The sequence below is a fragment of the Filicampus tigris genome, chromosome 2 (assembly GCF_054856515.1).
Source record: "Filicampus tigris isolate MCC_2025a chromosome 2, RoL_Ftig_1.0, whole genome shotgun sequence".
Lineage (NCBI taxonomy): Eukaryota > Metazoa > Chordata > Actinopteri > Syngnathiformes > Syngnathidae > Filicampus > Filicampus tigris.
In genome coordinates, this window is record NC_141218.1 from 2,177,524 (window position 1) to 2,202,657 (window position 25,134).

Sequence of the window (25,134 nt, forward strand, 5' to 3'; positions counted from 1 at the left end):
TTTTTTTGTACGTCCGCAGGTGAACATTCAGCCGTCCGAATGGCACCGCGCGCTGCTCCTGCCTCAGGCGTGGCGCGGTTTCATGAATCGCACTTTCCACGCAGTGCTCGAGGTGGGTTCTTCGGATATCTCGCTCGACGGGTGCATTCTTAGCGGAGAACATGCAATTTGTGCCCACTTTGTCAGAAATTGTTTGATGGAGCTCAAGCAAGCCATGCTGCGCCTCCCTTGAAGGAGCTTCTAGTCTGGGCTTGGTTTAGGATTGGTTGAGCCGCGATCGGTCGTGATCTGACGTTATTTTCAGTCGACTGCAAGTGGCAAAATGGCCGCCCCCTGAGATGGACCAAATCGGGTGCATTTTACCGCTTAAAGCGGAAATCAACCCAAACATTTTTTTTTAAGAATATGTTCTATGCAAGCCCACTAGTTGAAACAGGGCATTGTGATAAATATTGCGTTTGTGTAAATAAGTGTGTTAATCCACTCGTTTTTAGCCATCTCTGGGGGCGGCCATTTTGTCTTCTGTCGACCGACCGACATCACGACTGCTCACAACGACCAATCACGGCTCGGATTCAGAAAAGGGGGTCAGCCGTGATTGGTCATTGTGAGCGGTCGTGATGTCATTTTTAGTCGACAGAAGACAAAATGGCCGCCCCCACAGATGGCTAAAAACGAGTGCATTTTGCTGCTTAACTTAAAATGAATCAGAATGCCGTGTTTGTGGGCCTGCTGGGAACATATCCTTGAAAAAAAGATGTTTGCTTTGACTTGCGCTTTAACTCCTATTCCACCAAGGGAATATTCATCCCGATGCCACGTGTCCACTAGTGGGCCCGCATAGCACATGTTCTTGTCGAGAGATTTTTTTTTTGGTGGGGGGGGGGTTGACTTCCGGTTTAAAGATCCAACGGACTTTTTTTTTGTGCTCAGGGTCGACGTGCCGATCTGGAAATGCAGCGCAAAAAAGACCAAGAGGACCAAGAGGAAGTGCGCTACAAGCAACATTGTGCCTGGCTGTGGTGAGCTTGACATGAATTCTCGCAGCATGTAAATCGCCATCACAAATGCATCTCTTGCCGTTCTCAGGGCCAGAGACCACTTAACAGACACCATCGGAGGTGCAACAAAGTGAGTGCAAGCGCAGTTGTTCAGGCGGCAGTGCTCCTTTCTGACGGCTAATTAATGTGGATCTGCGCTCTGCGGCCGGCATTCAGGGAGAGCCCCGTTGTCCAGGGAAACTCGCTGCTGGCTCTGAGCGCCCTGGCGGCCGTCCTGGCCAAATACGAGCGCAGCCTGCCCGCCGATGGCGACGCCGGCCTCCGAGTAAGACGCGTCTTGGTCGCATCTGTTTTGGAGGCGGGCTTGCGTGGCAAATGCTGGCTTTCTTGCTTTCAGGCCGGACCCGAGTTTGTGCCCACGAGCGACTGGTTGGCAATGGTGCTTGACACCCTGCTCAGCATCATCAGCAGTAGCTACAAGGCCAAAGCGCAAGTGTTCCCATGGTACCTGCATGTAAGTACGGTGCCGCCAAGTAGCCCCACCTGGAGGAGTTTTTCCGGACGCGAGCGGTCACTTGGTCAATTTTTCGCTTTTGTTGTTGCGGGCCCAAAAATTAGAATCAGAAGCCGGCTTGATTTCATGGCGCCAAAGTCTCCCGATGAAACCAGGGTTGAACTTTAGGACCAAAGTTGTTCAATGTTTGGCGTAAATGCAACCTGTTTTTCTGAAGCAAAAAATAAGGAATTCCTCAGAAAACCTTCAGGTTCGGGCTTCTGCTGTAAAGCCCCCCAAAATGTCAGGAAAAGCCTACTAGAACAGCAGAAGTGTGTTTGTGGTTAATTGGAGGCACTTTGTGGTGGCAGGTCTGCGATGACTCACATTCTCACAACTTGAGTTTTGAGTGTGACTGCTTGATTTTGAACACAAGCATGTCACAGTTAGAAGAGGGTGTGCACACTTGTGCAAGCGCATGATTACAGCTACATAGTTTGACTTGGCCTTTCTGAAAGATTGAAAAAGCAAAAAAAAAAAAAAAGTGAAAAAGTGAGTTGTACAGTTCGCTTCAATGATGGATACGTTCTTGCAAGGATTTCTCTTGTTGCTCCCACCTGGCATTCGAAGAGCCGCTGATGCATTTGTGGTGGTGCTCCTCCTCCTCCTGCCCCCCCCAGCGCTCCTATTCGGGCGAGAACACTGCCAGCGCCATTGCCCGCTCCTGCGCCAGCCTGGCGCTGTCCCTGCTGGTGCCGGTGCTGCTTGTGTGGCATCACCACAGTCTGGAGCGGGTCTTGTCGGCGCTGCGGGCCGGCCTGCCCGCGTCGCCCGCGTCGCCCGGCGCCGACTCTCCGGCCATTCGGTTCCACTCCGGCCTGGCCCTCGGCATGGTGCTGTCCGGCTTGAGTCGGCAGCGCCTCAGGTAGCGCGCGTCCGCCTGCGTCTTCCGAACGATTGTGTATTCGTACTGTTGCGTGGCAGGCCTCACGCGCTTTGCCGGGCCCATGCCTGCGGAATGACCTGAACTCTGCGTATCTCTGCTCTCTAGTGACGTCTCCCCTCAGAAGGACGCTGATCTCCTCGCCGACGCTCTGCGGGCTCTGGAAGCGTGCGCTTTCGACACGGATGCGGAATACAAGTTAGTGCGCCATTGGTTGATCTCCACAAAGGGACACGACTACGCTCATTTTTAAAATGTATTATTATTTATTTTTTTGAAATGGTGCCTCGGTCAGTGCGGGCTGCATGTTGGGTCTGGCTCTGGCGCTTTCAGCTCTCTGCCACAGTGGGCAGACGCAGCAACACGACCGCGTCACCCAAATACTGGACAAATTCCTGAGCACCCTGCAGGACAGCGACAGACACGGGCGCATGATGCAGGAGGTAGGAAAATAAGATTGAAAAATAAATAAATAAATAAAATAAAATACTGTATATCTGTGTGTGCGGGGCGTGAAAGGAGCACACAGCATTTATCAAGTTCAAAAAAATAAAAACTCAAATGTGTATGTCAAACATATTATTTAATAATATAAAACCTTTTTTTCCCTCGGGACAACTTTATTTATAGAGCACTTTAAAAACACCCGTATGTTTATCTAATAATTTTTAATTCATTGACCAATGACTTATTCAAATGGAAAAAAAAAGTGAAATGTATATGTCTAATTTTTCCATTTGAATGTTTTTAGTTGATTATTTACACCAAATAAATTGCCCAATTATTTAGTCACCTAAAACAGAAATGTGTGGCATATGTTAAATCTTTTATTTTCATGTTTTCCATTCTATTCTTTTTTTTTTTTTTTACATAAAAACAACTTGCCAGTTCAACCAAATAAAGAAAATGATATGCGCATTTTACATTGTAATACTTTTATTGCACTACCAGTATTTTAAACTAACTAAATTAACCAATTATTGGTAAAATACAATCCAATCCAAGACAATACATTTTTATTTATACAGCGCATTTCATAACAGCTAGAGCTGTAACAAAGCAATTATATATGTATTTATATGTAGGTAGGTATATATGTGCGTGTATATATGTAAATGTAAAATGTGTCCTTTTATATATTTTCAAAAACAAATAAGTTAACCACCAAAAAAAAGTAAAATATATATATTTTTCAAAACTACATGAGCAAAATGACCAATTATTTAACCATACGACAATATCAAATGTGTAAAATATTTCATTTGAGTATTTCTCAACATTTGACACCAAATTAGGCAATTAGTAAAAGTTAAGTGTCAACCCATTGCTTTGATTTCTATTTGCTTTCTCACTCAAAATAAATGAACTAATTACGACCTCATATTTTTGCTGCACTACATACGTTAAATGAAGCAAACGCGGGACTTGCGCCACTGAACAAATGCGGCCTCAAGTCGAAACGCTTGCGCGCAGGTTTTGGCGTACTCGGCGGCGTGCGTCAGCGTGTCGGCCTTCAGCGGGAGCCTCATCCAAGCCGACAAGGCGGACCAAGTGGCGGCTCTCCTGCGCACCTTGACCGAGGACAACCAGCAGGTCGCCATCCCGCGGCCTGCTTGTCTCCCGCCCTTCCTCGTTTTCCCTTTTTAATTCTTCATTCTTGCTTGCCTTCCTTTCCCTCGTACATACTTGTTTCCTTCCGTTCTTACCTTTCGTCCTTCTTTCCCTTTTTCATATCCTTGCTTGCCTTCCTTCATATTTGTGTCTTCCTTCCATCCTCCCGTTCTTCCTTTGTCCCGTGGTTTTTGCTTCCTTCCTGCCTTCTATACTTCCTCATTTGTTCCTCTCCTTGCTTTCCCTCCGCCCTTCCTACGCGCATCCTTCTTTTCCATTGCTCAGAGTCCCGGCTTGTCCCTGGCTCTGGGCCTGGCGGTGCACGGCCTGTCCCTGTGCGGTCACGGCAAGGCGGAGGACCTCCAAGCTCGTCTCCTAGCCGCCTGGGTCAAGATTTTGCTGGCGGAGGTGCGGCGTTTGGGCTTTTTCCTCCCGGCTCGGCGTCTTCGTGGTTGTGTCAAAGGTTGTCGTTGTTTTCAGGGCTGTCCCACCACGCAGCGGCTGGCCGCCGTCAACGGGCTGGTGGCTTTAGCCGGATCCGAGAGTTACCTCATACAGGTGAAGCGCCTTTCCCCGGGCGTCGGAGCCGTTTGCCTTTCTTCGCCTTCATCGCTTCCGCCGCCTTTTGTTTCCGCATCGCAGCTCAAGAGCCAACTGGAGCTTTCGTCCAGTCAGCGGAGTCGACTCAACGAGGTCATTCGGGCCGTCTCGCAGGTAATGATGGCGCACAAATCATTGGAGTAGACTTTGCAGCATTCTCCAGTGTGAGACAAAAGTAGACATTGAATTTGCACAGCGCTTAAGGGGGAAATCAACCCAAACATATTTTTTTTCAAGAATATGTTCTATGCAAGCCCACTCGTTGAAACAAAGCATTTTGATAAATATTGCCTTTGTGCAAGAAGTGTTAATGCGCATCCATCCGTGGGGGCGGCCATTTTGTCTTCTGTCGACTGAAAATGACATCACAACCGCTCACAGCCAATCACGGCTCCCATTCCGAAAACAGGTCAGCCGTGATTGGTCGTTGTGATGTCATTTTCAGTCGACAGAAGACAAAATGGCCGCCCCCAGAAATGGCTAAAAACAAGTGGATTAACACTTATTCCACAATATTTATCACAATGCCCTGTTTCAACTAGTGGGCTTGCATAGAACATATTCTTGGGGGGAAAAAAAATGTTTGCGTTGACTTCGACTTTAAGTGTCTTGAATGAAAAAGTGAAGAGCGGCTTCAAATTGTGTTTGTCAGATTGTAAGCTTCTCGGGAGCCATTGGCTTGCAGTCCAACTGCGCCTGCCTGCTGGGCCACTTGCACTTGTCGCACGTGTTCAGCAGTCACTCGCACGCAGCAGGTGAGGCGAGGCGCGCGTCAAACGGAGAGAGCAGTGCTCAGCGTCTCCCCAAATGCACACGCGGGCGACGCTTTTGATGTTGTCGTCCGTTCAGTGCCGCAGGATTTTGGCTACCTCGCGGAGAAAAGTGTCATCAGGGCCGTGGTGGACTTGCTCGCCGAGGCGGGGAAGAAAGGTTTGCCCCGTTCACTTGAGCCTTGTTCTATCCGTCAGAAATGAATTCGAGAATTATTTCAAGACTTTTTTTTTTTTTTTCCGATGGTGAATGGATTAAGCACAAACGTCAGTCAAAGAAATCTGGACTTGCAGGTCCGGAGTTTGCACATCCGAGCGTGGTGCGGACCGCGCTGACGCCCCTGGCCTCGGTCGGGACGGCGGTCCAGTACCCGCCCGTCAACTGGAGCGCCATCCTGTCGCCTCTGATGAGACTCGGCTTTGGTATCCGACTCGGCTTTGGTATCCGGCTTGAAGGCAGGCGCACTCGTTGGAAAGAGACCTCCTGACATGATTTTTGTTCCCTTGTTTGACAGGTGAGGAGGTCCAGCATCAATGCGTGGCGTTGGCTGCAGCTCAAGCTCAGTATTCCCAGAGTGCTTCGCTCTTTCTGGGCCACTGGCTGTCCTCGCCTCTTGTGTACAGTCTCAGCGTAAGTGCGGGCACTTGTTTTCGCTACGTGCTCCGAAAAAAAAAAACCGCCGCAGGTGCGTGTAACGCTGTGTGCAATTTTGCCCCGCGCCGTTGACTTTGTCATTTAGCGCCAGACGAGGGCCCTCTTGTACGAAAAGCTTTCCTGGTGGATGAAGCACGTCCCCGAGGACAAGCTCCGGTTCTTCGCGGAGACTCTGGGCCCGCAGACCTTCCGAGAGGACTCGGGGCCCCTGCGCGGCTCCCTGCTGCGGGGCCTGGCCCAGGCCATGGCCGCCCCCGACCCCCCCGCCGCCTGCTGGTCCGTCCTGTGTTCCGCCACGGAGAAGATATTCCGCCTCCTGCCCAACCAGATCAAGGTAGCGAGTCTCATCCGCGGCTCTCGAAAAGGAATTTGCCAAACGGTCAATGAGTGCTCGTCTTGTTTAGGACGATGAGGTGGATTTCTTTGTGGGAGTCGCCGCGTGTTTGTCTGAGATGTCTGATACGGAGCTTGACCGCACCGCCGCTGTCACGGAGGTACGACGCGATCCGCGAAAGTCGCCCCGAGAGGCCTTCTTAATATTTGCCCGCATTAGAGCACGGAAAGGAGCATTGGGTGTACCGCGTGTCCGGAACGTATTCTCGGGGCTTGAGCTTTTCCTGTTTTTTGAACATGGTTGCAAATTGCTGAAATCCATTTTTTCCCCCCTCAAACTTCCTCACACCCGATCCGATAAAATGGTCCATCGTAAAATGAACCTACCGCCGTTGCTTTCTGTCGGTGTAAAAAGCAGGATTCAAGTGGACCTCACCGAAATGCTCCCTTTCTTTTCCATTCTACTACTTTCTGAAATTTACAGTGTCGCCAGTGGAATGACACCCAAAATAAGCGTGAGACAGGACAAAGTAGCTGTAAATGTGTGTGGAATACGGAGTAAAATCACGTCTTGGACTGGAGTAAGGCTGGTGGAAAAACGGAGTGCTGCGCATAGTTTCGGCCACGCTGTAGCCGCACTGTGGTGACTTTTTAGAGCCAGATGGAGAAAAGCTGCTTCGTGTTGGCTTCCCTGGCATCCCGGGGCAGGATTCCCCTGCTGGCTCTCAACGACGTCATCGCCGGCGTGCTGCGCGGTTGGCCGGCCCAGCGGGTGGGCTGGATCCTCCTGCACACTTTGTACCAGTGTCGCCTGGCCGCCACTGACAATACAGGTCACTTAGATGTCTTTTGTGATTGCCGGCAAATGCCCGCAAATGCCGGCAAATGCAAGCTTCTCACTGGCATTTTGTGCCGCAGGCGTTTCCAAGCGAATGGAGTGGCTGCTGGAGTTGATGGGACTCATCCGGAACGTGGCCTACGGCACCGCCGCCGTGGCGTGTGAGAACGCCAAACTGGTGGGTCGGACGTCTCTGTGCTTGCCCATTTTTCAAGCCAGAACCCGACACTGGGTCCATTTTTTATTTTATTTATTTTTTGGGTTATTTGTTTTTTTGGTTTTTTGCTTTGTTTTGCGAGCCCAAATTTGACCTGCAAGTGAGCTTCAGGCTTTTTCCGCCACAAGATGGTGTCAGAGAACTTCAAAACTCATGCGAAAGGACGGGTGACATTTGAGGTCTTTTGGCAAATTCCTTCAGATGGCGCACACTCTTTTGACCCCAAAAGAGGCCAATCGTGCGAGCTTCTAGCTCCGATTGCCTCTCAGTTCAAGTCTGCTGCGAAACTCAATAGAAAATACAGACAATTACGTGTGTATTTAACTCGACCACAAAAGTCAAATAATTTCATCATTTACTAAAAATGTAAAAGTATCTATTTTTTCATGAATCTCACTGGGCGGGCAGTCTCGCAATTTGGCTCCGCCCCTGTTGCCACATGAGCACCAGTCGGTGAGTCGGAGTTTTTATGCATTTTTGACTGGTACTGTTTTTTTTTTTTTTTGTTTTTTTTTGTTGTTTTTTTCCCGAAATTCACAATCTTGTGTCGTGTAGTCCACAGACTTCCTATTGCAAGTGTTTGCCGGCGCTGTGGTTTCCTGGGGCGACCTCTCGACGCCCCTCCTGCTTGGCGTCAGGGCGCGCTGGTTCCCGCGGAGCGCGGCCTCCAAGCCCGCCGCCCTGCGGCACGCCCTGTACGGTGCCGAGGAGCTGACGGAGGGCGCCCTGCCGCGCTGCCTGCTGGCGCTGCCCCGCAGCTTGCCCCGGCTTCTCCGCAAAGAACCCTGGAGCTGCCACACGCACAAGGTCAGTACTGCCGGCAAATCCCGTCCCGTCCTGGAGACTTTGCAATCCGAGCAAAAACGTGTGCGATATAGTTCGTAGAGTGGCTTCTCGGTATCGTGGAGGGACCCGAGCAAAGTCTGTCGGCGACAACGGTGGACGCGGCTCGCGGTGAGACACGCGCACGCACAGAACGCGACTTGAGTTTGATTGTGATTCTGAGCTGCTCTTTGTCCTCCTTCTCAGCGGCTTTGTTGGCCCTGCGCTGTTCCCCTGAGTTCAAGAAGAAGTCGGTGTGGACACGAGCGTATGGCTGGTAACCCTCTCGCCAGCTGTCTGAGCGCGTCTGGCAGCTCAAAATGGAGATGGAATAAACGCTCAAATGGCCTTAGTTGAGATTCAGAATCACGCGCCGTTTTATTTTTTTTTTATTTTTTTTTATTGTTGTTACTGATTGGCTCATTTCCCTTTGATCTTCTTGGCCCACCTCTCCAGCTGATGGCGTCTCTCCTGCAGCGATTGCCACACTGTGAGCGAAGCTCCTGAGAAAACAAAAGCACTTTGTCTTTGATTTGCCCCCCCCCCCCGTCCTTGCGCAGCGACTCAAGGGACGACCGCTCACCCAGCACCAGGAGAGGCAGCGAGACCGCGAGGACAAGCGGCCGGCCGGCGGGCTCCGAAGCCGTCGAGTTGCCGGCGTGCCGCTCTTCCTGCTCCATGTAACGCATCACCTGGCATATGGTGACCCCTGTTACAAGTCACATCGCTTTTCATTTTGCATCCCGAACCTTTGACTCCTTCACGAGGCCTTCGGTCTCGTCGGTCCGCAAGCTCACAAAAGTGAAATTAAAGCTGCAATTCATAACGCCGTCCTGTAGTGTTTGACTTCAAATGGAGCGTCCGTCCTTCCGTCATTCGCCTTTTTTGCCGGCGGGGGAAAAAAAATAGTCCCCGCCTCTAGGCCGGTCTGCCTCTGATTTTAAACGGGCTTCCGTCGGCGATTCCGACGGCAAACTTTTTTTTTTTTTTTTCTTAATCCAAGTATGAGACCTGGAATTTGTCCAAAATGGTGACGTTCATGTGCAATTCTGGGCATGGGGATTTTGGAGGCTTTTTCATCCGTCCTGTTATGATAGACATGGCCCACCAAATTCCAAGTTAATATGAAAAACCAGTGAGGTGGGCCCAGTGTTGTTCTCTCGCCTTCTAACCAAGTATGAGGCCTGGAATTGGTCGCAATATTCCTGTTTCATTTTGTTTACGGATTTAGTCAACTGTTTTTCTCAATGAAAACCTTCCTGTTCATTTTCTGGCTTTTTCATACGTACCGTTATGAAAGACATGTCCACCAAATTTCGTCTCATTTAATGAAACTGACAATGGGGGGGAGGGGGAATTTGTTCTAGGCCATTTTTCCATACTTATCAGTCTGCTTCCAACTAAAATGGCCGCCTACGTGTTCCCATTCGTGCATGGGTCCTGGAGACGCACGTGAAATGTCATGTTTTTGGCTGCAAGTGTTGACGGGCTCACCTTCTGTGATGACAGACAGGACGTACACGGGGATCCACAGAGTGTAACGGACCCACAGCATGGCAGCCGAGGGGGCGTCCATCACGCACATCACCTCGTGGGGGTACCTGGGCCCGAAAACCGGATGGCTCCGTGTTCATTGTTTGAGGCCCGGCCGGGTGTTTTGAGAGTTTACCGGCGCGCACCTCAGCAAGTCCAAGATGTTCCAGAAGAAGAGCTGCACGCAAACTACCGGTTTGCTCTGAATCTCGTCTAAATGGATGAGCGTGACCAGGAGCAGGTTCTTCTCCAAAACCTGGACAAAATGTCAACTTTCAAGACGCCGGCCAGAGCACATCATCTCCCGGGTCTCGTCGGACCACGTCAGCATGAACGGGATGGCTTGTACTTGGACGAGGCGCGGGAGCAGTCTGGCTTTCTCGATCTTGTCGGCGATGTGGAAAACCTCCAAGACGGAGAGCAGCTGGCAGAGACTCATGACGAAACCGACCGAGTGAAACGTGTCTGCTAGGGCATCTGCAAAAAAGACCCAAAAAAAAAAAAAACAACCCAAAAGCAATGGTTTACGCGCCTCCGGCGTTTAACCACCCGCTGGGGGCGACCCGAGTTTGCCACTCGTGTAACCTTGGCGCCTTCAAGCTGACCTCGTCCAAAGGTGAGAAACCTGACAACCGTGTTGGTGAGTATCCACGTGTGTCCACAGAACTGGATCAGATTGTACGAGAAAATGTAGGCAAGCCTGACGCTGAGCCTGCATGAAAAAAAAAAAAAAGGAACAAAAAACATGACAAGGATAACACAAGCGACTCCTCGACTGAAGAGTGACCAGGACACGAACTGCATCGGCGACTATTGCCGCAGCTTCTATGACATGTAGGTCTGTGTTATACAGCAGAAGGAGCAGCACAATGTCCATCGCATTCAGCATAAAATCACGATGCAATTGAATTCCCCGCATTCTCTTTCATTCGCTTATGTTTTCATACAAGCGCCGCCAAATACTAGATCTGGAAACAAACGAGTTTGCCGTCCTGTCTCAATCAATCAAGCAGAGGTGAAAAAGCTCCTCAAATGAAAGTCGCTCACTTACATTTTCCTCTTCAAAGTCTACTTTGTTTTCTTTTCCTCCCAACGGCTTTTTTTTTTTTTTCTTTTTCTGCAGCAGAAGCGGCGGAAGCAGGAAAAGAGCTGCAACGCTTGCTCAGCCGCACTTCCTCAGTCTGATTATTGCTCTTTGAATACTTGACTCACTTAAGTGGTAATGTTCAGTGAGTTAAAAATAAATACGTCACAAATTGCACAAGCTTTTAAAAAAAAAAAAAAAAAAAAATTGGTCGAATTAACCCACAAAGTGCAAATAAGGCAATCATTTGAAAAAAAAAAATTGGTCGAATTAACCCACAAAGTGCAAATAAGACAATCATTTAAAAAAAAAAAAAAAAAAGGTTTCATTTTGGATTTTTAGAAAATGAAATCAAGCCACGAATGTGATGTTTTTTTGATCTTTTTTATTCAATGAAATGAAGTGAAGCCAGCAGCAAATCTCAAAAGTGACTCGAAATCATTCCAACACTGTATTTTATTTTCATTCAAACAATTCTTTCAACAACAAAGAGAAACATGACGATTGAGCACACACACACACACCGGGTAAACACATCCATAAATACAATGACAGATATTGCACTTTGTTGGCGGCATGGCTGAATGATTTCTTTCCAAAAATATCAAAGGTGAGACCAAAAAGAAGAACAGCATCATTGATTTTTGCAAAACATATGTACATTATAAAGTGCACGCATGCATGTTGAGGCTTGTAAGGTCAATCATTTCCAGATGAAAGATGATTTCATACACACTGTACATAAATACAGACGAGTATCCTGACAAGATTCGACTTTGACTTTTTATCCAATCAAAATGAGACTTTACTCGACTTTTTATCTTGACGAGTCGTTTGTTTGTGTAAATGTACAACTTTTTTTTTTTTTGTGTAAAAATGCAATATTATTCTTGTAACTTTTTATTTGGGCAAAATAAGTCTTTGTTATTGATGGTAACTTTTTTTTTTTTTTTTTTTTTTTAAATGACGACTTGATTCTCATTATTCTCGTAATTTTTTTTTTTTCGTAACATTACAACATTTCCTCTTCCAAATAGGCAACCTTTGACATTTAGGGTGATGTGCGGCGGTCATGCGTCATTGGCGTCAGGTTGACAACGGTCATCCTGTGGAAAAAAGGTCTGTTGGCGAAGCCCTGGTTCAGGCGGCGGCGGCGGCGGCGCGATCGTCATGAGAGTGCGGCCGTCGAGCGGCGCGAACAGCGGGTACACCTTCCCCTTGAAATCCGCCGTGAAGGTGTAGATGTGCGTCTTGCTTTCGGCGTTGTAGAAGGACACCTGACCCTCCTCGTAGTCCAAGTAGACGGCCATCCGCCGCGGCACCAGGCCGGCGGGCAGCGCGGTCTGGGGCTCGGTGCAGGCGTAGAACTGGTGCGTTCCGCGCCACAGGCACCAGAAGCCCGTCTCGGGGATCATGGGGAAGCGGCCGTGACGTTTGGAGTTGGCGGCGGCCAGCCCCAGGCGCCAGTAGCCGTTGTTGGCGAGCTCCACCTCCCAGTAGTGGCGGCCTCGGCCGTAGCCCTCCCAGGCCAGCACGCACGGCCGGCTGTCGAAGCGCTGCGGGCCGGGCGGCAGCTCGGCCTGCCGCAGGCCCTCCTGGACTTGCCGCCGGTCGTCAGACAGGTTCAGCCACGGGTGGTTGGTCGTCGGGTCCAGGATCACGTCAGCTGCGATGGAGGACAGACTCTCGGTCAAGGCGGGTACGTGGCGATAATCGGGCCCGTTCCCCCTTCCGGTCAAAGTCAGCCAAGGACGACAATCTCAAAATCAGGCCACGGTATCGCCGCGTGCGGTTTGCTGCGTCGGTTAGCGCAGTCAAATACACCACAAGAAGGAGTACGGTAAACGCTTGGCAATAATCGGGCGGATTCCCTGTCCCCATCAAAGTCAGCCGATGTCTCTTCAATCTCATCCTGAGCGATTGTCCTGTGTTGAGAAGGATTTTTTTTCCACCCTCATTTGCATCAAAGGCCCGATTATCGGATGCCTCCAACAGATCCTGAGCGATTATCCCGTGGCCAGGCGGTGTCAGGTCATTTCCCCCGCCCAACACAATAACAAAATGAATCCACGGAAAGATAAACTCAAAAGACAAAAACAAAGGAGATTTTGACTCTGATTAGTTACGGTTCGTTTTATCATCCTAAATTGTAGTTTCAGTTTTATTTTTTTATTTTGTTCAAAAGCAGTTTTTCTTTTATTAATGACGTTTGTTTTTCAATTTTTGTTTGAGTTATTTTCTTAGTTTTCATTGACTACCTTGGTGGGGTCTCGCTAACTTTTCTCAACTATTGGTGTGCGCGCGCGCGCGTGTGGCCGACTTGTGTGAGACGCGACGTGTGTGTCGTTGGCCTCACCTTCTGCGCTGCGGATCCAACTCCAAACTGCAAACAAGACACATCGCACATTGTTTCGCGTGAGTCCAAATTGCCACAACTGCGACCGTCCGCGAAGCAGGCAGGCCATGCAATTACTATGTCACGTGTTTGAAATGAAAAGCTACCCGAGTTGGGGATGTATCGCGACGTCCCCGCTTTCCACGTGCGCTGCTTTACCGACAACCATAACTGCGGGATCCTCCCCTATAAAAAAAAGAACGCAAGCACGTTGGTTAGCCTACTTCTCGAAAAAACTGTCAATCTTTGACCCAAGCCGACAAAAAACTTTACAAGACCAATAATGGCAAAGTTCAAAATAGGAGCATTAAAAGTGTGCCCAAAATGAAATGAGGGAAAACCGAACCAATTGTCCTTGGCCTTCTTTTATTGTGGACAAAACCTTCGTTCGGACTACCGAGCAATTAAACTCTCAACATTCCGAGAACTTTCCTTGCATGAATGTGGCCGTTTCCCTTTTCCTATCATTTGCATTCACATTTGATCTGATTTGGACTTCATTTATCTCATTTAAAAATTGGTTCATGGTAAAGGTTGTCGGATTTGGGTTGTTTTTTTTTTTTGGGGGGGGGGGGGGGGGTCTCAAGTATCAGCGGCTGGTGTGGGCAGCCTCCATGAGTACCCGATACTTTCAAATAAGATACAGATATGGGTCTAATCTAATTGACATCCGCATTTCAACTGTTTTCCAATATTTGTATATTTTGTAGCTCATCTGCTAATTGAGCCGTGGTTTGGTTTTCCAAATCAAATGACAAACGTTTGCCCACGGGTGTTTCCAAGCTGCCTCGTGAGTGATTGGCAATAAAGTGCAACTGTGTCGTAGGTTATCGCCGCAATCTGAGTTTATATAAACAGAGCGCCCTGAGTCATTTAGCGCGCTGTCGCACGCACATGCACTTTTGGCATTACATAAAGCTGGCCTTATCAGCTTGCTTGACGACTCTGAACCCGCTCCTGCCTTTTACTGCTTTATTGCGCCTCAACAAAATGACCTTCTTTCTTTTTTTTTTTTTCTTTCATTTCCCCATTGTGGATTTTGCCCGCATTTGCCCACTCCTCAATTTTCCGCTCACCATGCTGTCTTCCTTGAGGAGCGACCAGGTGATGAACTCGAGCAGGGGCAGCAGGCTGACCAGTCGCTTCTTCTTGAGGCCCAGCAGACGCAGCACTTTGCCCAGCTCGTCGCTCTGCACCCCGCAGCTCTGAAAAGACAATTCAACCTTGACAAAAAAAAAATACTTGTATTCCTTTTGTCCAAGTCACAAGCCCACTAGCTTAATGCTAACAGATAACGCCAAGCACCATAGACCGGTTAAGTGAAACTAGCATGGATGTTACATATTGATCAACTAAACTATATGAACCTTCTCAACTTGCTTCAACAGATGCCACAATAATTTTGTTGGATTCAAAAGCCCACTAGCTTAATGCTAACATATAACTCCAAACACCATAGACCGGCTAAGTGAAACTAGCATGGATGTTACATATTGATCAATTAAACTATATGAAGCTTCTCAACTTGCTTCAACAGATGCCACAATAATTTTGTTGGATTCAAAAGCCCACTAGCTTAATGCTAACATATAACCCCAAACACCATAGACCGGCTAAGTGAAACTAGCATGGATGTTACATATTGATCAACTAAACTATATGAAGCTTCTCAACTTGCTTCAACAGATGCCACAATAATTTTGTTGGATTCAAAAGCCCACTAGCTTAATGCTAACATATAACCCCAAACACCATAGACCGGCTAAGTGAAACTAGCATGGATGTTACATATTGATCAACTAAACTATATGAACCTTCTCAACTTGCTTCAACAGATGCCACAATAATTTTGTTGGATTCAAAAGCCCACTAGCTTAATGCTAACATATAACCCCAAACACCATAGACTGGCTAAGTGAAATTTGCATCCATGTTCCCTAACTACGTTCCATCCTAGATGTTCCATGACGACACCACACGAAGCTTCTCAATTGGGCTCAACGTAGTTGCTTTGCATTAAGTCGCCACAATGATTTTGTTGAAGTCCAAAGTCCACTACCTTAATGCTAAACTATAACAGCAAACACCATAGACAAAGTGAAACACAATTCCTTAGCATTAAGCCGCCGCAATGATTTCGTTGATTTGGTCACTCTCTTTTCAATTCATTTGGGTGTTTTTTTTGGAGGCTGTTTCCTCACTCACCTCCGAGACCTTTTGTACCTCTTTGGCCCACTCCATGACCCTCAGTTGTGCCTCCTTATTGGCATCGAAGAGCTTGTTGGGTTCTTGGCTCTCGGGTCCCCAGGGGTTCGCCTCCAGAACCTGAGGACGCGCAGCACAAGTCAGCCTGGCCTGCGATACTTGTTTTGTGAGACTGACTGACCTTGTCCACATGGCGTAGTTCGTCGGCCCACTCCAAGATCAGTTTACGGCTCTCCTCCAGACTGCGCTCGATACGCGAGTTGGACATGTCGGCCTTGCCTGACGCCGCCTCCGGATCGAATCCGGCGCGCTGGGAAACCAAAACAGTGAGCCTCAATTTCTAATTCATCTTGGAATGGATTGGGTCAGCTGGACGGCAACTTTTTGTTTGGTTCCCCTCAATTCCGTCGAGATGCAAAAGTTGGAGGGGGAAATTTGGGAAAAAAATCGTATTTATGTAAAGTCGTCATTTTTCAAAAACAAATACTTCTTTTTCTCCACGTAAGAAGTCGCAGTCTCGTAATGCTTGTATTCTTTTTTTCAGAAAAGAAAGTTCCAATCTTTACATGAGCAACGCCGTCGGGATAAAAAGTTGTAACGTTTCAAGGATGAATTCCGATTTGCCATTGAACGACTTCCCCAACATTTCAGAGCGCTCCAGCATATTTCTAAAACAACTGGACCATCTGTTTAGTTGATTCTCCTGTCGGTAGGCACCCATATGAAGGGACGGCCTTTTTAAAATGACTATTTCTCGCAAAGCATTGAGCGCGCGTGTGTGTTTGTGTGCGTTTGTGTGTGTGCGTGTGTGTGTGTGTGTGTGTGTGTATATACACCTTGCAAACCTGGTCCACTTGCTCCTTCCAGTGTTGGATGAAGCGCATGCACTCCTGCAGGCTGCGCAGGTCCTTCAGGCTGTTCTGGCGAGGCTGCTGCTGGTGCTGCGGCAAACATGAACACGCAACTTTGAGCCGGCCTCGGCCTCACCACACGCTCGAAACACGTTGAAGAGCACACTTTTGAAACACACTAAACAAAACGGTGGGGGGGGGGGGGGGGTGTTACTGACGTGCGAGTGTCCGGTGAGTTTGCCGCTGGTGACGGGCCTGCTGGGGGCCGAGTTGTGAACCTGGATGTCCTCCTCGGGCAGGTTCCAGCGCAGGGCCCCGATGGAGCTGCTCTGCGTGGTGCTGTAGTCCTGCGCCTTCAGCAGCAACAAGTTCTCTGAAGGGGTCAAGTTGGTTGGTCAGCACTGCGTCGCACACAGCATCTCCCTCCCGAGTCAACGCGGGCCTTTCAAAACTTACTTCTGTCCGATTTCAAAATGCTCTTCATTTCCATCGACGTCTCCGGGCTCCTACGGACAGCAAGATACGCAAGTTAGTTCATTCGTTTGGACTTGACGTGGACACAAATTGGACAAATCTGTCAGTTTTGATTAGCTAACAAGTTGGCTAGTTAGATGGCTAGCTTAGCTAATTACAAATGTAGCTTGTTAGATAGCTAATAGAAGAATAGCTAGATAGCTGTTCTGAAAGAATAAAACATTTTGACATTGTTGGTTGGGTTCTACGTTTAGCTGCCTAACTAGTTTGGTCAGTAGCTAGTTAGATATCAAGCTCATATGTAGCTAGTTAAATATCTAGCTAGTTTGATATCTACTAAGCTATTTAGTAAGCTAGTTGGATAGCCAGCTGGTATTTAGAAAGAATAAATGTTAACAATTTTACGCATGTAACTAGTTAGATATCTAGTTACTTAAATATCAAGTTGCTTGTAAGATAATTGGCTAGCTAGTTCAGCTGTACGACTTAAAAATAATGTACAGTAATTGCGATTTTCCTTTTCCCCCTCAAGATTGCTATTTAATATGCGATATTTATATATATATATACATATATATATATATATACATATATATATATATATATATATATATATATACATATATATATATATATATATATATATATATATATATATATATATATATATATACACACAGTATGATATGAATTAATGTGAAAGACAGTTAAATTTTCTACTTCAATTAGAGGGTTAGGCTTAATCCTGTTAAATTATGAAACACTTTCACTTGCAGTCTTTTAAGTGTTCACTTTGACGACTTCACAAAATCCTGCCAAAAAGTGTCACGTAGACTTAAATCAGTAAATCACAAGTCGGATCAAATCAGTGGCTTTATCACTATCAACTTGTCATGAAACAATGACATGTATAAAAATAAACTTAGCAGGACACTATATTAAAAAATAAAATATGCAAATATATATCTAAAAAAAAAATTCAAGTCTACTGACCAACTGAAATGAAGAAATGTTTTGTTTCTTTTATTCGTAAACGACATTGAAATGTCAATTTGCATTTAATTAATTGATCAGCCCGAGCAGCTCTAGCTAGTTAATACTTGAGAAAGATCAATGTCAAACGTTTTTCAATGTTGGTTGGTGATGGCAAACTTAGTTAGATAGCTAGCTCAACCACAGGACATGAGAACATATATATATATATATATATATATATATATATATATATATATATATATATATATATATATATATATATATATATATATATATATATATATATATATATATTTTTTTTTTTTTTTTTTTTTTTTACGCTGTTTTGCTAACAAAATGAAAATTTAAGGTTAGAAAATAAAAATGAATGGATAAGGTATACCAATGACAAGAACTAATGTTAGTTAAAAAAAATTTTTTAAATCTTTCAAATGAATGACTATATTTCTACTTAAATTGTAATTGTAAAATCAAGCAAGCCCTGAGGGCAAATAATAACCTTAATACAGTGATAATTATGAGGAGTACCTGTAGTCGGAGGAAGCGGACGTGCAGTTCGGCAGCTGGAGAGGACAACTGGCTGACCTCCGCTGCCTGTCTAGTCGTTTTGATGGAACGTCCCCTGAACTTTGGACTCTCTATTTATTGGAAGGCGACACTTGCCTGGCGACCTTTAAGCCGCCTGCCACCTTCTCTCACACACACACACACCGCCCCCCACCCCACACACTCACTGTGAGGAGTGATGTTTTACAGCAGGGATGATAAAGTTTTGCCTATCACTGAGTGTGACGCACAACATGAGTTTATAGTGGCTCGACTTGGCCGACATTACTGAGCCTTACAGTATCATAAGTCGGTTTATGTGGGGAAAAAACAACCGTCCAACTATGCTTTTTTTTTTAATAGCATTTGTCCTCATTTGGGTTGCATGTGAGCTGGAGCCATCTCACGACGACTTTGAGCACACGTATATGTATGTGTGGGTGTAAAAAATATGAAATAAAACCTCACTTTCTTTTTGTATTTTTTTTATTTATACATAGAAGAATCATGTTCCATTTATAAAAGTGATCACAAGCCTACAAATGGTCTGCACCTTACATATTGTATTTTGTACATTTCAGTCAATGCGTAAAAAAAAATGTTTGTTTTTCTAAAGATGTGATTTTTCCACTTTCATTAGTTCCAGCTCTTGAAAAACTGCTTGAACATGACGGTCTCCTTCCCCTGTGGCAGGATCTCCACCTGAAGCAAAACAACAGAGAGCTGAGTAGATTTTTTTTTTCTTTTCACGTATTATAAATTAGGCATCATTTTGCATTACCCTATATATAAATATATATCTTCAAAAAATGGTCCGACTAAGCATAGTCGGAAGCCCATTTTTTTCTGTCTATGTAATCGTCTATTTTCCCATTTTTTTCCCCTTCACTTTTGCTCTTAAGTACATTTTCGAGTCTGTGCTTTTTTTTTTTTTTTCCAAATTATGTAAGTGCCGGAGTTTAATCAGTACTTCTCCTTTCTCTCCAGGTCTTTTATCTGTATTTCTACTTAAATACAGAGTGTGAGTCCTTTTGCCACCTATGTGTGAAAGTGATCGTAAAAAAAAAAAAAAAAAGGGAACTGCAGGCATAGGTGATAAGGACGCCACACACAATGAAAACTTGAAAACAGTAGGAGCTGGAGGAAAATGATGGCGGTGTGCTGCACCTGTGTTTTCATCCTGGGGTAATTCATTTGCTCGATGAACTTGTCCGCCATCTGCAGGGCCACCTGCTTCTCCTTGGCGTTGGCCCCGACTCCTGCCAGATAGTGTATTTACTGTTCGTTTATTTTTTTACAGTACATGCTATATTGAATATAATGACCCCACAGTGACACAAATGCGAGGGGGGGCAGGCCTACCTTTGTTTTTCTGCAAACACATTTTTCTCAAATTATTTTCCAAATAGTCGCTGAGAAAATGTGAAATCCAAACAATTTTTTTTTTTTATGATTGGCCCATGAATGTTTTTGGTGTAACTTTGAACGGCCTTTCCAATCAAAGCCGTTTGCAAAAAAAAAAAACCCCAAATGTGGGCATTTTGAAGCGCGCCCCCGCTCAACTTCCAAGCACTCACCTTTCCACACAAAAATCTTCCCGTTGGCGCCGTTGTCCAGAATGAAACAGTCATCACGAAGCAGCAGCTCCTTGGCAAACGGGCTCTTACCCTCGACTTTGGTCAACGACATGGAGCCGGTGGCGTCGGACACCTGGAAAAAGAGGTACGGCGGTGACGGCGGTGTTTGGAAACTTGAGGCCAAAATAAAAGCGCGTCCTGCCGGCGACCTTGTAGAGGGAGGCTGCATTGGAGGCGTCTGCTTTCCTGTCCTCCTCCGGCGTGCTTTCGGCCAGCTCCGGCCTCGGTCCCAAAACCTGTTCGGAAAACGTGCCGTTTCCTGGACTGTCCCCCACCAAATTGTTTCCAGAGGGGATTGGCGATGCAAAGCCACTCCCGCCGCCACCTTCCCCAAAAGTTGTAGCCCAAGATTGGAAAGGCCTGGTTTTACCTTCACCATTTCGTCTGGCTCCTCCCCCTCGCCGGAGTCCAGGATGCGCGCTTTGCCGTGTCTGTCTGCGTCCCGAATCAGCGAGGCGATCTCCCGCACCTTCTGTTTCTCAAAGACATTGGCCTGCGATCCGATCCAGGACACAATGACCTGCGGGCCGGGATTGGGCGGGCGCTTAACTCTCGTATTGTTTCTTCTCAAACAACTTTTTACTGTTCCTTCCTACGTTTGAACACAGTACTTTGTAGCCCTAGGTTTTGTCAACATAGGCTTGTTTTTTGTTTTTTTTCCTTCAACTTCGGAGATGGCGACGCGACGTTAAAAGGCTTGAATGGAAAGAGGGAAAGTCAACCACACTTGAGATGTTTGACTGATTGCGATCTAAGGCGGAAGGTGAGGAAGGGGCGCAAGAACAATCACCAGCTTGGAGCGTTCCAAAGTCGAATTTGAAGAAACACATGCAGGTAAGGTGCATTTTTGGGTTTTTATATATTTTATTATTGTTGTTTTTCACTCCACAATGACGTTTCTTGTACCAATATGACTTTTCGTGGACGATGATGACCTTTGATCTTAGCATAGCAACTTTTGAGAATTTCTCGTTTCATGACAGCTTTGGTGTATTTTTTCAGTTCCGGCCAATGCTAGCTAGCTTGTTTGCATATTAGCATATTTCTTTTTCATTTTGCTAATTTATTAATAAGTATGTTTGCATAAGTGACAGTAAAAACTCATCTTTACCTTTGTACTTACCGGTAGGTATATGTCATAGTCTGTGCTTTTATGTTGTTGTTTTTTGTTTCACTTTTAATTAAATTAAAGGGTTGAATCGGGCGGGTTTTTTGTTGTTGTTTTTTGGGGGGCATTTTGTACCGTATCTGTTCGGTTTGCTATTTGTCACTTGTGCTCCTCACCTCTCCAAGGTCCAAGATGAAGCAGTCGCCCTTGTTGAAGCTCTTCCAGGACAGCTCCACCTCCTTAGCACGGATGTTGCGTTTGCCTTTAATCTGGTACAAGCGCTGCACCGCCGTCGCTGCGCCCTGAGGCCTCCTGAAGCCCGACTCCACCCCTCCGTCCTGTGAAGAGATGCTCCACTTGAAAAATAAAATGCTTTTGTGTATATGGGTCATTCCACAATTGGAGGAGAGTGACATTTCAAATAATCCATGCACAAAATTCAGAAACATGACCTTGTTTTGTATATTATAGTTGTAACCGTAGCTGTCGTACAGGTGACTCCTTGATATCTGTCGTTCAAAAGCTCTTGACCGCCCGCTGGATAACCAATGCGCATATCAAATATGGCCGATAAAACAAGTTCTAAATCAGCTCTTTGGTAGTAATGTGTTGCTACGTCTTCCTTGTAATTGTTCAAAGATCACGTTATGCTATTTAGTTATTGCCTTATCTCAAGCGAATTGCTCTGACCATGCGTAGAGCTAAGGTAAGTCCTCTCTTTTGTTTTTCATATTTTTCAACCATAATGGAGTGTCCCTCAAACCAATGCTACGCATATTATCAGAAAAATACAAAGATTTGATCTTTCGTTATAAAGCTAAGTTTGTTCTTGACCAGCTAGCATAGCAGCTAACACAAACAGCATGGACTCTTGACCAAAAACTCTTTAACTCTCTAACTTTCGCGTTGATTTGCAAGCCTGCAACTATACTGAGACCAAGACTAGAATTAAATAAGCCTTCAAATGAAACGAAGCATTCTATTTGTTCATTCGGCCAAAGGTTTTATTCAGCAACTGAAATGTAAGTTGTTATGGGCGGCTGACAATCTGTAAAAGGGTTGTGCCAGACAGCAAAAACATATGGCATGTCAATCCATGTCATCCAAGTTGATGGCGGCTTGGCTTTCTTGAAAAGATCAAACCTGGTCAAATGGACGGTCCATTTGCTCCAAATTGTGATGTAAGTGACTGGTGTGGTGCTGAAGGCCAGACCTTGTAGCTGACACCTCTGGGGAAGAGCGTCATGAACTCTGGGGACTCGTAGCCCTGGGCCTGCCTGTGCTGAACGGGGTCTCCGCCCAGGAAGTTGTCAAGTTGGATGGCCAGCATGGCACACGCCACCTGCTCGTCGTGCGACGACTTCTCGCCTGGGTTTTGATGCAGAACACATCCCGGATCGGAACCGAGCTCCTTCGTGGGCCCGCGCACGTGTCGGGTCTCACCTATCCACATGTGAAGGTCGGTTCCCAGTTCGCCGCGGTTCTCTAGCACCAAATACGAGTCGCCGTTGTAGAACACCCCCACCTCGGAGGCAGGCAGTGGGACCGCCTTCATCTTCTCCACCCTCCACACGCGCAGGCCCGCCACCCGGACCTCTGGACCGAACTGACCCGCTGCGGCCTGTAAGGGGAGCATGCTGCACCAAGGGATAAAGAGGCGGATGGTCACAATGGTCACAATCAGATCATGACTTCCCTTCTCGAGCTCTTTGGTTGACGTTTCAAAGGGTTGACATGATATCTTAATCTTTGCCTACAAATAGCCGGTTTGCTCCAGTCAACAAAAATACTCCCTTTTCAGTATGTATATCGAGTGCCTTCTGTGATATTTGCTGCTTGTGCTGTGGGATGTGAAATATGTGGCCTGGCTCCATAAAGGTTGGGAAAGCCTGCAGTCAACGATGACTCATAACTTTCTGCTTACGTGGCGCAGAAAGATCATCAAGACGCTGTCGCCGGGTGATATGGCTCCTTATCGGGTTGCCGCAGAAGCTTGAATAAATATGAGGACAACAAGGGTGGAGCATGCACGCAAACACCGGCGCCGTAAGGGAAGTCGGCAGCCTGCCGACTTCGGCGGAGGCGGCGGGCTGCTGCACCCTAAGAGATCGACGAGGGCTGGGAGTGCCAATTAGCCTTGTTGTAGTTGGTGGCAGGCCAAAGGGCACGCTTCCGCCGAGGCAATATCAACGCTCAAACACAAAAGGCCCCGAAAACACAAGACACGAGTTCGAACCCTTGCAGAAGAGCAAGATGCACTCAACTGGACGACGTGGCCCGGTGCCATGATGTCCGACTCGGGCTCCATCCTGAACGGAGAGTCGGACCGAGTGATCCCGGCCGGCGAGGAGTTTTGTGCTCACCTGTCCTAACTTGCTTTTTACAGTGTGAGTGGGAGGTAACTGAAGCCGGTGTGCTGAAAGCCTAGCTGGGGTGCAAGCGGGGGGAGGATGGAGTTGCGGTAGAGTCGGGTTCCTGGATAGCGGCACGGCGGCCTTATGTCTTCCGTGAGCCTCACTATTTAGTTCACTAGTGTTTCCCAAGCTTCAGCGCATTCAGGAAAGTATTCAGAACGCTTGGCTTTTTACACATTGTTTGTTTTGTTACGGCCTTATTTTGAAATGGCTCCATCATAACATAACATAACATAACTGTGCATCATGTGGTGTGTGTGTGTGTGAGTGTAAGTGTGAATGCTATCTGAAGGCAAAGGAATTGATGAACATTTAGCAATTACAATTCCATTATCGGTACCGCCTCTCGATCCAAATTCCTTACAGACTCTTTTTACAGTAGGTGAGGGAATGAAATACTGTCAACCCCAATCAATTGCGTGTATCAGGTTTGCCATTTTGTAGATTTTTTTTTTTTTTTTCAATAGTTAACTGTTTTGGTCTAAGGCTCGTTTGTATTGGGTCTAATTCCACCGTCGACTTCTAAATGCTGGCACATTTTGAGGCGGTGGAAATTTGAAAGAAGAACGAAACAGGAAGTATTTCAGCATCGTGTAATTTTTGTTGAAAATGATTGAATGTCATCTGTAACCTGTTTTTTTTTTTATGCCTACAGAAAGCGACAGCCGTAGGTTCATTGGGCATGATTATCGATGTACATTGTGAGATGATAAATTTATGAAAACAGCAGCGATCGACACTTAGCTGTTAATGTTTGTGCAATACTTTTATCCATTGCTCTTGCGCAATCACTATACATCACTGAGTAAAAGACACATTGTAGTAAACAATCATTTTCGTGTAAATGAAATGAAAAGAGTGAGTTGGAAAAAAAAATTGTTGGCAATCACTGCAGTTGTGAGCAGCTTCCCCCGCCCTCACTTTAAGGAAGTCGATCGAGCGATAAGTGCAGTCAAATGTCTTGACTATTGTCATCGTATTATCGGAACACTTAAGGACGAAAGTGTGTGGTGAGCAAACAAGGAAATGAAGTATCCAACACTGAGTAGTTGGAGGAGTAAGGTTGAAGACTTACCTTGGACAGGAAAGTAGCTGAACTTCGGGAACAAACAGGCAAGGAGTGGAAAAAAGAGTGGTTGTGTTCCAAACACACAAATTCTTTCTCTCTCACACACACTGACGCACACGTAATAGACCACATAGTTCCTGCCAGTGTCAGCCCAACCCAGACCCCCCCCCCCCTCCCCAAACACAAATAACGCGAATGTGATTGAATTGAGGCAAGCATGGGGGCTTGTGGTTTGTTTCGACTGTATTGAACAGAGATTGATTCAGATGCTATTTGAGGTGACTGTTAAAGTGACGTCATTTTTTTTTTTACTATTAACCGATTCAAAATATGGCATTTGACACATCAAACCCTGATGATGATAATGAGTTAGGTTACTGTGACTACTGTGTCAGAGCTGCAGTAACACCTCGCCAGATAAAGTGTAAATACCCGAATACTTGTGCAGGTTGAGATTAGCCTATATGTGACTCAGCCTTCAACGTGTTCAGTCACGCAAGATGGTGCTGGCATCATTGACGGGCGTAATGTTTCAGTTT

At 46.4% G+C, this 25,134-nt stretch overlaps 4 protein-coding genes across 13 annotated transcripts in view; 1 reads left to right on the forward strand and 3 right to left on the reverse strand.

Moving 5' to 3' along the window:
- Positions 1–11,123, forward strand: part of focad (focadhesin) — a 26,992-nt gene extending 15,869 nt beyond the window's left edge. For 3 of the 6 annotated variants that reach the window (XM_086024031.1, XM_086024030.1, XM_086024028.1), the window contains 23 exons: positions 20–112; positions 934–1,022; positions 1,090–1,131; positions 1,218–1,326; positions 1,399–1,515; positions 2,175–2,419; positions 2,546–2,635; positions 2,733–2,880; positions 3,911–4,030; positions 4,334–4,456; positions 4,529–4,606; positions 4,691–4,762; positions 5,301–5,403; positions 5,498–5,578; positions 5,713–5,841; positions 5,934–6,049; positions 6,159–6,407; positions 6,478–6,567; positions 7,062–7,239; positions 7,325–7,422; positions 8,017–8,268; positions 8,340–8,415; positions 8,491–9,113. In XM_086024031.1, the coding sequence (XP_085880157.1) occupies positions 20–112; positions 934–1,022; positions 1,090–1,131; positions 1,218–1,326; positions 1,399–1,515; positions 2,175–2,419; positions 2,546–2,635; positions 2,733–2,880; positions 3,911–4,030; positions 4,334–4,456; positions 4,529–4,606; positions 4,691–4,762; positions 5,301–5,403; positions 5,498–5,578; positions 5,713–5,841; positions 5,934–6,049; positions 6,159–6,407; positions 6,478–6,567; positions 7,062–7,239; positions 7,325–7,422; positions 8,017–8,268; positions 8,340–8,415; positions 8,491–8,564 (2,772 nt within the window). In that variant the 3' untranslated portion in view covers positions 8,565–9,113. Of the gene's footprint in view, positions 1–19; positions 113–933; positions 1,023–1,089; positions 1,132–1,217; positions 1,327–1,398; positions 1,516–2,174; positions 2,420–2,545; positions 2,636–2,732; positions 2,881–3,910; positions 4,031–4,333; positions 4,457–4,528; positions 4,607–4,690; positions 4,763–5,300; positions 5,404–5,497; positions 5,579–5,712; positions 5,842–5,933; positions 6,050–6,158; positions 6,408–6,477; positions 6,568–6,890; positions 7,009–7,061; positions 7,240–7,324; positions 7,423–8,016; positions 8,269–8,339; positions 8,416–8,490; positions 9,114–9,792 lie in introns of those variants that run through there. The other 3 variants (XR_015085755.1, XM_086024029.1, XM_086024032.1) reach the window with 3 other exon arrangements.
- Positions 8,636–10,999, reverse strand: hacd4 (3-hydroxyacyl-CoA dehydratase 4). 4 transcript variants are annotated; one of them, XM_086024045.1, is made up of 6 exons: positions 10,868–10,999; positions 10,422–10,528; positions 10,166–10,293; positions 9,963–10,072; positions 9,778–9,884; positions 8,636–8,992 (listed from the first exon to the last, which is right to left on the reverse strand). In XM_086024045.1, coding segments are annotated over exons 1-6 (774 nt in total). In that variant the 5' UTR covers positions 10,870–10,999; the 3' UTR covers positions 8,636–8,672. The 4 variants fall into 4 exon arrangements, with proteins under 4 accessions (XP_085880171.1, XP_085880173.1, XP_085880170.1 ...); XM_086024047.1 differs by lacking the exon at positions 10,868–10,999 and having other exon boundaries at positions 8,636–8,786; positions 8,867–8,992; positions 10,422–10,855; XM_086024044.1 differs by lacking the exon at positions 10,868–10,999 and having other exon boundaries at positions 10,422–10,855.
- Positions 11,038–18,523, reverse strand: LOC147150790 (uncharacterized). Of its 2 annotated transcripts, XM_086024040.1 has the most exons (10): positions 18,350–18,523; positions 16,808–16,857; positions 16,570–16,724; positions 16,337–16,441; positions 15,682–15,810; positions 15,501–15,620; positions 14,372–14,500; positions 13,403–13,481; positions 13,257–13,283; positions 11,038–12,566 (listed from the first exon to the last, which is right to left on the reverse strand). In XM_086024040.1, the coding sequence occupies exons 2-10, from the start codon at positions 16,839–16,841 to the stop codon at positions 11,971–11,973; spliced, it is 1,374 nt and encodes a 457-aa protein (XP_085880166.1). In that variant the 5' UTR covers positions 16,842–16,857; positions 18,350–18,523; the 3' UTR covers positions 11,038–11,970. The 2 variants fall into 2 exon arrangements, with proteins under 2 accessions (XP_085880166.1, XP_085880165.1); XM_086024039.1 differs by lacking the exon at positions 18,350–18,523 and having other exon boundaries at positions 16,808–17,003.
- A 312-nt stretch (positions 18,524–18,835) lies between these two features.
- Positions 18,836–24,739, reverse strand: capgb (capping protein (actin filament), gelsolin-like b). Its single transcript, XM_086024041.1, has 9 exons — positions 24,602–24,739; positions 22,556–22,749; positions 22,326–22,480; positions 21,289–21,450; positions 20,375–20,524; positions 20,154–20,240; positions 19,945–20,077; positions 19,535–19,626; positions 18,836–19,069 (listed from the first exon to the last, which is right to left on the reverse strand). The coding sequence occupies exons 2-9, from the start codon at positions 22,746–22,748 to the stop codon at positions 19,004–19,006; spliced, it is 1,038 nt and encodes a 345-aa protein (XP_085880167.1). The 5' UTR covers position 22,749; positions 24,602–24,739; the 3' UTR covers positions 18,836–19,003.
- Positions 24,740–25,134: the final 395 nt, after the last annotated feature.